This window comes from Onychostruthus taczanowskii, unplaced genomic scaffold (assembly GCF_017590055.1).
Source record: "Onychostruthus taczanowskii isolate IOZ18803 unplaced genomic scaffold, ASM1759005v1 scaffold1, whole genome shotgun sequence".
Taxonomy (NCBI): domain Eukaryota; kingdom Metazoa; phylum Chordata; class Aves; order Passeriformes; family Passeridae; genus Onychostruthus; species Onychostruthus taczanowskii.
In genome coordinates, this window is record NW_024496525.1 from 33,179,352 (window position 1) to 33,191,233 (window position 11,882).

Genomic DNA, 11,882 nt, shown 5'->3' on the forward strand with positions numbered 1-11,882 from the left:
CCCCGCCGCGGCACGCGCCCCGGCCCGCGCTGCGCCCGCCGCCAGCGCCCCCTGCCGGGGGCAGCCCCGCCGAGCCGTCGGGCTCCGCTGCCGGGCGGGGACCGGGGGGTTCTCCCCCGGTATTGTGATTTTCCTGCCTTCAGGCTCTCACGGCCCGGCCACCACCGGACGCTGCTCCTCCCGCAGCCAGCCCGGAGCTCCCGCAGCACCCACCGCCCGCGGTGGCCCCCGCCGCGCAGCCGCCCCCGCTCCCCGCGCCGCCGGCCGTGCCCCGCAGCCCCGGGAAGCGGCGGCCGCGCCCAAGGCAGCGCCCCGGCAGCTGGCCCCGCTCAATAACGGGGGAGCGGGAGCGGCAGCGGCGGGAGCGGACGCGGGGGGAACGCCACAAAAAAAAAAAGGCTGATAACGAGAGCGCGATTAAAAACCTACCGGCCACGCGAACTGGAAGGGAATAACAATCCTGCCCGTCTCGGGAGTTCTGCCCTGGTGGGAGTATTTGTTGCTGTTCAAATAGAAAATATTTCCACCGAGAACGGGGGTAGATCCGAATCCGTAGTTGCAGGGTCCGACCGGGGTGATCTTGGCCTGATATTCCTTGAGGCAGACTTTCACGTAAGTGTCGCACTCGTCCCGGGAGCAGTCCAGGTTCTCGGGGCTTTTCATGCCATCGCAGCATTCCCCATTGAACAACTCGCCGTTTACATTCCGCACCGAGTTAAGCTGCAGCTCGAAATAGCCCGTGGACCGGGACACCTAAAAATAAAAACCGAAGGGGAGACAACCTCGTTACTACCGCGGCCGGGGGCAGCACCAGCAGCGCGGTGCTGCGGTCCCCAGCTCCCCACGACAACTTTCGCCGGCTGCGGGTTTAACCCCGCCGCGGCAATACACATATGTGTACGCATATATACATATACGTATATAGCGTTACAGACAAAAATACAAATAAGAAACGAGCAAGGTGCAAAGGGAGCAGGGAGAAGGCAGCCGCGGCGCCCCGCGGCCGGAGCGCAGCCCCCCGCGCCCCGTCCCTACCTGCACGCAGGAGGCGAGGAGCAGCGCCAGGCCGAGCGCGGCGGCGCGGGGGACCCGGCTCGGCCAGCCGGCGCCCCGCATGCCTCCTGCTCCCACTGCTGCTCCGCGCCGCCGCCTCAGAGGAGCCCGCCGAGCCCACCGGCCACGGACCGGCGGCCGCTCGCGGCATGGGCGGTGGGGGAGCCGCCCGCAGCGCGCCGGGGGGCGCAGGGCATGGGCTGCCGGCGGGGCCGCCCGGAGCGCTCCGCCGCCGCTCCCCTCCCGCGGGCTCCGCTCGCCCTCTGTGCGCCTCGGCTCCGCGGACACCCAACAAGTAGGTGCCGGAGTGACAGCTTCATTACCCATTCGCCGCCGCGGCCGCCGCCTTCATATTAATGAGGGGGACGGCCCGGCCCCGCGGCCGGCGGGTGGGGCCAGCGCCGCTCCCGCCGCGGCTCTTAAAGGGCGGCGGGCGGCTCTCGCTCCGCCCTGCGCTGACCGCAGCGGGGTCCGCCAGGTGGTGGAGGGGGATGAGAGATGCGGGACACCCGCGAGCGCGGAGGAGCGCGGGTGGGGGACGCGCACCCGCGTGTTGGTGGGTGTGCGGTGGACGCCCAGCCCACGGTGTTGCAGGAATAGCCGCGGCGTGCGTAGAGGAGGCTTAGGGTGGGTGCACCTCTGCTTGTGAGGGAGCAGGCGGTGTGTGCGCCCACGGACGTGTGGAACTGCCCAGGCAGCGTGCAGATAGGCATGGGAGGGCACACGCAGCCAGGGAATGCTTGGGGTGGGAGTACCCCAGTGATGCAGGAATTGGCACTCCTGTGCAGGAGTGCTTGGGGGGGAATCGCCTACAGCTGTGCAGGAGTGCTCAGGGTGGGATCACCAACAGCTCTAAAGGAGTGTTCAAGCAGAGATCACCTACAGGTGTGGAGGGGTGCTCAGTGAGGATCACCTACAGGTGTGGAGGGTGCTCAGTGAGGATCACCTACAGCTGTGGAGGGGTGCTCAGGGAGGATCACCTACAGCTGTGAAGGGTGCTCAGGGAGATCACCTACAGCTGTGGAGGAACAGTGTACACTCAGGCACAGAAGATGGCTGGCTGTGCCTGCACTCATGTAGGTGCATGGTGTGTGCAGATGTAGCTATGGAGGAGAACAGAGCATGGGGCCATCCATTCTTGTGAAAGAACATGCATGGTGTGTGCAGCCTCAGCTGTGGAGGAGTGTGTGGGGTGAGCACACCCGTGGTTGCAGAGGAACACTGAGGCTGGGGACACCCATGGCCCCAGTGCACCCACAGCTGTGTAGAACCACATATGGCTGTGGAACAGTGCATAGGGTGTGTGCACCCACCCTCATGGGGAGGCACAAAGGGTGTGTGAACCCACAGCCCCGTAGGAGCTCACACGGGAGGGCTTGTAGAGTGACATGTGCAGCACACAGAACAGATGGCCAAGTGGTGGATCATGTCCTCCTCCAGTGGTGGCTCAAGCAAATATGAGGGTAACTGCGCGGAGATTTCTCTTTTAGTTTAAGCACCAGCACCCTGTGATTTTGATCCCCGCTGACAACTATGAAAGCTACACATACAGACAACTGCATGCTATGGATACAGTATCAAAGCCCACATCTCCATTTAGGACCTAAGTTTTCCTACTGTTTCTCTCCCTCCCCCCTCTCCCCGTTTAACTCTTTCGTACTGATCATCCACTGGAGTGGACAATTGGAGAACAAACAGCTCAGAAATCAAAGGGCTGTCAAGTTCCCCTGTGCAGAAAAGCTTTCAGAGAGCCTCCCCCTGCCTTTTCAGCGCCCTGCTGCCCCCGTCCCTCCAGCAGCCAGCCGGCACGCTGCTCCTCTGCTATTCATGGCCAGCGTGCAGCTGCAGCTACTCTCCTAGGCTGACACAGCAGCAGCTGCTATGTGTGTGCCAGCTGGCTAGCCGCTCTCCAAAATCCTCTTGTCCGCCCCGCTCCCCTTGCTTTCATGCTTCCCCACCTACAGACCTGCTTCTCCTTCCCCACCACGTCTCCCACTTGCCACAATCTGCTCCAGTTTCCTATCTTCCCCACTGTCCTGAGCCTACCCCTCTGCTGTCCTGGTTCACCTTACTTGCTCTCTAGGAAGCATCCCTTACTTTCCCTCTTATCCCTCTGGAGCTCAAACAGGAGCTCTCTGAAGTGGAGAGGTGAATATTGCTTTTAATTATTTTATGTGTCCTCTCTTTGAAACTGTGCCTCCCAAGATAACTGCATTCAAGCATTTTTTTGGTTAAGATAACCTCTGGGATAACCACCTTTAGAAGGCGGCAGGGGGAAAGTGGGGAGAGCTGAGGGAGGGCTGTTATGCTGGGTTGAAGTCTCATATTAAAGTTGCTACATTTTGTTAATCAGAAGCTCCACCGAGCCCATGTTCTTTGCCCACCTGAGCTGCTCGCTGGCTTCCAAATGGACAGTCAAATGCTTTTTAGTTTTTTAATTACTCTTTCTGGTGGCTGAAAGGAAGGAGTTTCTTAGATGAGCTTTCTGCCTAAAGATTATTTTGTGGTGGATGGCAGCCAAAATATTTTGCAAGACAGGTATTTTGTTTGCATGTATCATGATAAACAAACATAAAACCTCACAATCTACCTTCAGCACTATGTGGTCAATATGTCTGTGGAGGAAGACATATATTTTTATCACCAAGCTAAGCAAATGTAATACAGAAGAAAGATGATCCAGTAGTTACAGCATATGCTCAGTCTCTACAGAGCCAAGCTCGGTTACCTGCTGTATCACAGAATTTCTTTGTTACCTTGAGCACACTGTGTGCTCTTTTTTGGCTTTGGTTTTGCCTTTGTAAATATTCCACAGTATCAGAAACTCTGGTGCCATTTTAAAATGCCTTTTCTCACTGTAACCTGACTTCACAGGAGCAGAGAGGGAAGGTGCAGCTATTTCCGGCCATTCTCTCTGCTTGGGGAAATTTTCATTTTATTCTTCTCTGTGCTGCAGCCCTGTTTTCAGCCTGAACTCCTTAGTTCTCTTGCTGTGGTTATTATTTTTTGAGTGCTGTGGAATTTCACTCTATTCTCCTTCGGGTATGGAAAGCTGTTTCATTACAGTTATGCACAGATAGTGATGGTTTTCAGGTAATGCAGCAAGAGTATTTCTCAGCAAATGAAGTTTGAGCTTTTAAAAAATCCTAGATCTGGTGGTGAATGCTGAGCAAGGTTAGGAGGAGACATCCCTTGCAGCTTGGACAATGTGCATCAGATGACCTGAGTGTGACCAGCCCTGGAGGAGGGCAGTCCAGCCTCTGGAACTGTCCCTCCCTTCCCACCAGGGCTGCTTCCTTCTAGCTTTTGGAGAGAGATGAAATTAGGTGCCTTAGTCACTTTCAGCAGGAACCAAACTCCTGCATCCAGGAGTGCAGTGGCAGGATTTTCCCCTTTTTCTCCAGCATTTCCCAGGCTCTGGGTCCCTGCTGCAGGACAGCTCCCAGGACCAGGTTTCCCCCGCTGTGAGCTCGCACGCCGGAGGCGGCTGGCTCCATAACTCATTCCCAATCAGCTGCGCGCTCCCGGGCCTGCTCGAGGCTGCCAAGTGTAAGCAAGTGTCTCCTCTTACACACACACCTGCAGCCCGGGCTGCTGTCACCCAACCCGCCGCCTCCCTCGGCCATCCTGCATCTGGCTGCGCCCTGCGCCAGCAGCCATCCTTTTTCCAGTGGATGAGGCCAAGGCCTTTCCTTCCCCTCTGTGGGGTCATTGTCCCCTCACCTTCCCCAGAGAAGTGTCCCTGTGCCTTTGTGCTGGGTCACTGGGCTGTCCATGCAGTCCCATGTGTGCAAGCACCTGCCTAGCGCTCCGGAGGAGTTGCTAGAAATTTCCCTATGCTGAACACAAGCTCTGAGGTGCTGTTCTTTTGCTCCTTCCTCACCAAAACAAGGACTGCCAAGATCCAGATTAAAAAAAATATCCTCCCATTGCTGCTCCCTTTTTTCTTCCTGCTGCTGCTCCATCTCTTTTCTCTGGCAACTCCTGATGACGGTAGCAAGCAGGAACCAGGGGCTGTGCATGACAGAGGGGTGAAAATAAGGCTGAGAAAACTCATGGTTGACTTGAACTGGAGTTTGAGCATGCAGCCAGCAGTTACTCATCCTGCACAGGGGACAGGACTGGAGAACATCGGTCCCTCTGGCAGGGGAGGGATGCGCTCACCACCAGCCCCAGGCAGGGTGGAGTCCCGGCATCCCACACCTCCTCCTTCCCAGCCCTCTGGGCCAGGATTTTAGCTTTTGTGCTCTAGACATGTACTTGTGCTAAGGTTATGCCTGCATGCAAATCCTTTGGAAGTATGCTCATTAAATAATTTACATAAAATATCCCTGGAGGATCTCAGCAGCTAGGAAGTGGTGGGATTTATCCATGTGCCTTAGAGGCATAGGAATGTCATTTATCTGTGTGCATATGGACATCGACGCACATCTCACTTACCCAGGCCAGAATATCTCCACTTGGGAAAGTTAAAGGCAAGAAGATCACTTTGGATGCTATCCATTTGAAAATTGGCAGGGTAGGAGTTAACCCTCCCTTTGTGGCCAGAAAGGCTATAGTTGCCTGTCCTTGAAAGCAAGGCATTGCAGGACAGAACCAACTGTGAGGAATTAACTTCTCTCCTTCCTTTTCCATGTGAAGCCTTGTGTGTCAGGGTTAAGGATATGGATGGAGAATACTGCTAAGGGACAGCAGAGAAGAATTTTCTTTTTTTCTTCTTTGTGAAACTTGACTGGAGCAAGATATTTTGAGTTTTGCTCTGGGCTTGGCAGACAAAGACATGGCAGACAAAGTCCCTTGACTTTGACTGAAGAGTCCTGTTGGGTTTGTATGTCTTGTGTAATGTCATTAATAAGTGTGTACATGCATGTGCTTGCTCTTCATGGAAGCAAACCAGATCTTCTTGTCCCTTGACTTTGACTGAAGAGTCCTGTTGGGTTTGTATGTCTTGTGTAATGTCATTAATAAGTGTGTACATGCATGTGCTTGCTCTTCATGGAAGCAAACCAGATCTAAACTGCAAATATGCTGGTTTAAAATATCCAGTATAAGCCCTGGGAGTGGTTTCTCTTAGCTAGGATTGAGCTGCCTGTACAGCCCAAGAGAAGACCGGGTGGAGAAGGCATAAGGTAGTGCTTATATTTGTCTTCCTTCCTGACTACTACTAGGAAAGTAAAGTTATGCCTGATGCAAGTTGTGCCAGGAAAGGAGCTGAGATCTTGGCAGCACCCTTTTCTGTTTCAGTGGTTGCCCAGCTCTGATCTGGCATGGTCTCTGTGGGCTTTAGAGCAGAAAAGAGGTGGTTTCCTATCGTTTTAACTTTGCAGCCTGGCGTGGTTTCTGCTTTTGGGGCCTGGTCTTCTGCCAGCAGAAGCCTATGCTGAGTCTGACCCAAGAAGACAGTTGGACACAGTTTGTACAGCTCTGGGTACTAAAGGCCAGGAACATTGATAAAGTGAAGGAGAACCACTGAACACAGCCTTTGAGAGTTACTCCCAACTCACCACCGTCTGTGTGTGAGCCCTGCTTAAAATGGGAACACCTGGGGTGTGGGTGGAGGTGTTAACTGGTCACTTGTGGACAAAAAAATTTAGAAAACCAGCTTAGCTCACTTCTGAGAAACAATCTACTTTCTTAAAAGTGAAGTTCTTGCTCTCCTAGTGGTTTATCTTCATTGTGGGTTTTCAGAAAACAGCCCGTAAGAAAAGCCTTTTCAAAACTGGCTGAACAATGCTGTGATCTGTCTGCTACCCACACCCAGCCTTTTCTCCTCAGGTTCAGTGCAGTCATCCTCAAAGGAACACCTGCCCATGGCTTTCCGGGTGCATGAATCACAGAGAGCAAGGTCAGAAGGGATATCCAGAGATTGTCTAGTTTATCCCATTCCACAAGGAAGGCAAACCTGTGCCTGCTTCTTGCATAGCAAGTGATTAAAATACATCCTCAGACAGAAATTTCGTAGCTGTAAGAGCCTGTTCTAATGGTTAACCATTAGAAAATGCATGCTGCTGCATTACTACCTTTTGATTCCACTTCTTGACCTTTTTGCAATGGATGTGGAGCTCAGCAAATTCCCTTTCTCTCTGCTGCTACCCTTTATGTATTTGAAGACTACTGTTGTACCTCTCTCTGATGTCTCTTTTCTACAATTGAAAAAAAAAAATTTTTTTTTTTTTTTTGATCTTACGTGATTGTTGACCCTATTTTCTAGACCCTTCATCATTTCTGTGGTCCTGTTGTAGTATCTCTGTCCTGGTTCCTCAATTAACTTAAAATCCAGTGCCGCAGACTGGATACAGAGTTCCAGCTCTGAGATCTTTGCAGCACTGGATGAGATGAGGAACACATCACAGGCCAGGCAGAAATCACTCCTGTCTGGACATGCCACATGATGCTTGCTTAAATAATTTTTTCCTTCTCTTTTTTTCTAGCAACAGCACAGTGTTGTTGTCTTCAGTTTGGTTTGCCACACATTGAGCATCTTTTTAGTCTTGGAGCTTTAGGAAAAATATCTAGGTGGTCTAATGAATTTGTGTTAGCCATTACTCAATACCTTGTTATTTTCCAGATGTTTAAAGAACATTTCTTTATTCCAGTTTTCTCTGGAAATTCCCATAGTGTTGGCTTGGGACATATTCTTAAGCTACTTCCTTTTCCAAAAAGGAGTTACGTCTCACTTCTGCAGTATTCTGACACCTTGTTAATTCTCTGTGGGATCCCAGAGAGCTGTTAACAACCATGAGATTGCTTTAACAAGCAGTCTAAGCACATTATATGTAATCAAGGCAAGTATTCTTTGCTTAGTCTTTCATTCTTCTAGACTGAGATGTTCTCCTGTCATCCATGGCACCATCTGTGCAAACCCTTTAGGTACAAGTGGTCTTTTTACTGAAAACTGTGGTGAAGAAGGCAGGGGCTTTTCTTCCCTGTTGGATAGTTCTGATAGAAGGCCTTTATGTCCCTGATAATGTATTTTATGTTTTCTTGATGTGCTCTCAAACCTCTTGGTTGTATTTCTTTTTTCATCTTGATTTGTCTTGTTTGGTCCCTACATTTTCGGCCTATACTTTTACATAACCATGTCAGTGAGTCCCTTTTCCATTTTCTGAATAAACCATTTCTTTCTTTACAGGTCAATGAAGTGGTCGTGTTTTAAGAAAGTAGTTTGTTTCTTACAAAAGCTGTTTTGCCTGCTCTGCTGGGATTGTTTGAATTGATGCCCTTACCATTGTTTCCTTAAGGTTCTGCAAACTTTCCTGAATTCTCTTTTCTCTGAGACTTATTATCAGTACTGTGAGGTTTTTGAAATATGGTTTCTGGAAGTCCATTGTATTTATTTTGCTGTTTTCCTTTTTTCCTTTCCTATGGCTTGTGAACTATGTTGTTTCATGGTCGTTTTCACCCAAGCTGCATTCCTCTTGCATGATATAAGTGGTTCCTCTCTTCAGTCAAACTTAGTTCTCATTTTGATTATGTATCAAGAGTTTAATCTCTTTTTATTTATTCCTTATGCTGTTTGTATGATTCCATCAGATGATCCCTTATCCTCTTCAGCAGCCCTCCAACAATATTCTAATGAGTAATGGTATTTCCCCTCATTTATAATGGCTCTGCCCAAGTAGTTGATGCTTGTATTTACCTGCTCACTTCTGAAATCAGTCCTTGTGGATCCTGGTTTCATTAATCCAGCAGGTCAGGGCACAGAGATGCTCTTCCTGTCTTGCATTCCATGCTAGCTCTGATCACCAGCTCTTTTTCTTGGAACATCCATCCAGGTTCAAGCAAGCCAAAACCACCTGCACAGCCATGCATTCATTTCCAGGAATAGAGTTATAAGTAGCTGATGCCACTCGTGACCAGAATAGCTAGTGCTTTATTCATGGAAGGAATTTTCCCTTCCTCCTTTAATCCATGAATTAGCTTGACCAGTGCTAAGAAAACCACTCTGGATAGAGTCTAGACAACATATCAGGTCTCTGATTCCCATGGAGAAATCATAGGAAATTACCCAAGATGCAGCTAGCAGTTTATCTAATTGAAACCTAATCTAAATTTAGATTAAGCCTGGCATCTTCAATGACCTGTTGTGAGACCAGGGAGGTCTGACATCCCTCTCCTGTGTCTGGACCACTTGTCAGAGCAGAAACTCTCACTGACCAGAAAGTGCTGTTTTCCTGCTAAGAGGTGGTGGCAGAATTCAGGAAGATGCAATAAAATGTTTGTGTCTGTGGAAAGGACATCTATCTATGCAATAAATTGCTACGGTGCAACGTGTTGTGGTGTATTTACATAGATAGTATGGTAATTTTCTCTTCATACAAAGGTACTCCTTTTTCCACATTAGCCATTTGGTTAGGTTTGACAGCTCACACCTTGTTAAACCTAAATGGGAGTAAGATGGAGAGTATGGTAGATGAGGGAACAAAAAATATGAGTTGTTAAAATTATGATTCCATCTTCTTTGAGAGTATCCTACTCACTGTCAGTAGAGCAGGGTTCATGCACTCCTCACTGATATTAGGCTCTTTCCCAGCAGCTGATAATGTTCATTACTTCTGATGACCTGGAAAACCTACCCAGCACTGGAGGAGGAGGAATTACTTGTTGTTAGTATCCTTTGTTATGTAGAGACAGCTGTAAGACAATTTGTGGTAAAGCAGTCCGACCTAAGGAAATGCAGATCTGTACCTGGCACTGCTGAACATGACCTGGGGATGTCCCAGTGTGAGCACCCTGCCAGTCCAGCCTCAGCAGCAGAGAGGCACAAGAAAAGCTCTTCCAGTGCAAAGATCTGTTAGTGCACTTACACAGTGACACTGATTTAAAGAACAAAAAAAAAAAAAAAAAAAAAAAAAAAAAAAAAAAGACAATAACTACAAGATTCATATCATTTTTTCCAGTTATTAATGAATGTATTTTGAATTGCTTTTCAATGTGCAATTTGATCTGATTACATGTTCTTGCAATCCTCTGTTGCCCTCACTGACACCTCTAGCCATTTATGTTTTGCAAAATAAGCTTAATAAAAGTTTTCTTTTTAAGGTTTCTCTTATGACTGAGATTGTCAGAGAAGTGATTGTCCTTATCATAGCTCTTAAATTAAAACTCTTGTGCCTCTGTCTGTCTTAACACTGGGTTCTCAGTCTCTGTTCCCTTCAGCCTGTGCCTTCCAGCACCTTCCATAAGAAGGTGATGTGCAGGAGCAGACCTCAAGCTTGCAGAAGACAGCTCAATTCATCCACTGGGATGGATCAGATTGCCATTCACAGTTCATCTATTTATGCCCCAATTAATCATTCAAATAAAATTTTTTATCACTCCTAGTTAAAAGCACACATAAATGGAGCTTCCTCTTCTGAACAGGAAACTTTGCTCCAAAACAGAATTCCTTCTTCCTGAAGCCAGGCAAAATAACCAAGAGGGGTGAGAGATGATTCATCTACCAGCACTCTCCATCAAAAACTGTAGCTAAAACAAGATTACTAAGAAGAAGAGTGCTATTAAAGGAGGAAACTGCTGCTGTAATTTTGTTAAGGAACACGAGATTATTTAAAAGCCTTTTAAAAAGTGTGTTTGTTCCGGGAGAGGAGGGGGGAGGGAGGATTTTAGAGGAAGGGAGAAAGATTATTAGTCTTTCTTGCCTATAAAATTCATGCTGCTTCCCTTGCCCTAGCCAGGGATTTCAGGAGCCATTGTAAGTCATTACTCCAGCCCTAATGAACAGGGGACAACATGCACCTTAGCTTTGCAGAGGCTGAAAGCATAGGAAAAAAAGGTGGTGAGCTGTAGAGGATCTGGTGCACTGCACTGCACATAATTACAGGTTAAGATTTTGTTTCCAGCAGTATTTGCTCCTGGTGGTGACAATCCCTGGAATACTCACATGGCAGCAGTCTCCTATGGTTCAGAGCTGCTTTATAAAACTCTCAGAGCCACGAATAAGCGAGCCTCAAAACCTGTGCCTTGCTTCCCTCACCCATAACCAGGTTTGCACCTGCTCAGCACACAAACAGTGATGAAGCAGGGAGAGAAACAGGCTGCCACCACTTCCAGCAGCCTCTGCTGCATGTTCCCGGCAAACTGCACGGCACACACATGGCAGTGCAGTGACCCCGTACCAGGGGCTGCAGGGCCAGCACCCCAGAGCTGTAGGAGCAGAGATTGGGGTGATTCTCTGGGGATGATGTGGTGCTGGCTGCACACCTTAGCCAGGGACTGCTGCTGGATTTGGTCTGTCTGTGGTGCACAGGGTCTGCTACCAAGCAAAGCCAGCACAACTGTCCCTGGGACTGAGAGCCAAACCTTAGCCTGGGAAGTTGGAGATCCTATTCTGCTTCTGAAAGTGGCTTCTTTGCATACCAAATGGGCATACTGTAAGTATTACTGAGAGAGACAGGAAGAGGATTTGTGCAGATGCAGATCACTGGCCAGGAGTTACATATAGTCTCTCTAAAATGGGATTCTGCGTAGAGAAAGCTGAGGGACTGAATGGATGCATTAAACCAGGTACTGCAGCCATACAAGAAGCATTTTGTTTACAGTGTCAACTTGCAGCCAAAGCTCTGCATTTTTATCAGGTTTTCAAGGTCAGACAGGAACTTGGTGATGATCTGGTCTGACCTCAAGTGGTTTTCAGGCTTTCATTCTGCTTGCTTTTATTAAAAGAGAGGCTCTGCAGCAGGGCACCCCAGGACTGGGTCAGGACTCAGGGGGCAGAATATGGCCCAGGGTATGCCAAAAATATGGAGAAAACACTGCTGAGCAGCAGAAAGCTCCAGGAGCCAGCATGGGTTTTGTCTATGTATTTGTCCCATGCAAGGGAAGAGTGC

The 11,882-nt window shown here is 49.3% G+C and overlaps 1 protein-coding gene across 1 annotated transcript in view; it reads right to left on the reverse strand.

Annotated features, from left to right (window-relative positions):
* The window catches only part of JAG2 (jagged canonical Notch ligand 2), a 69,080-nt gene extending 67,700 nt beyond the window's left edge, over positions 1–1,380 (reverse strand). Inside the window, exons 1-2 of the mRNA XM_041397344.1 lie at positions 1,036–1,380; positions 430–753 (exon numbers count right to left, since the gene is read on the reverse strand). Of these exons, the coding sequence (XP_041253278.1) occupies positions 430–753; positions 1,036–1,380 (669 nt within the window). The remainder of the gene's footprint in view (positions 1–429; positions 754–1,035) is intronic.
* Positions 1,381–11,882: the final 10,502 nt, after the last annotated feature.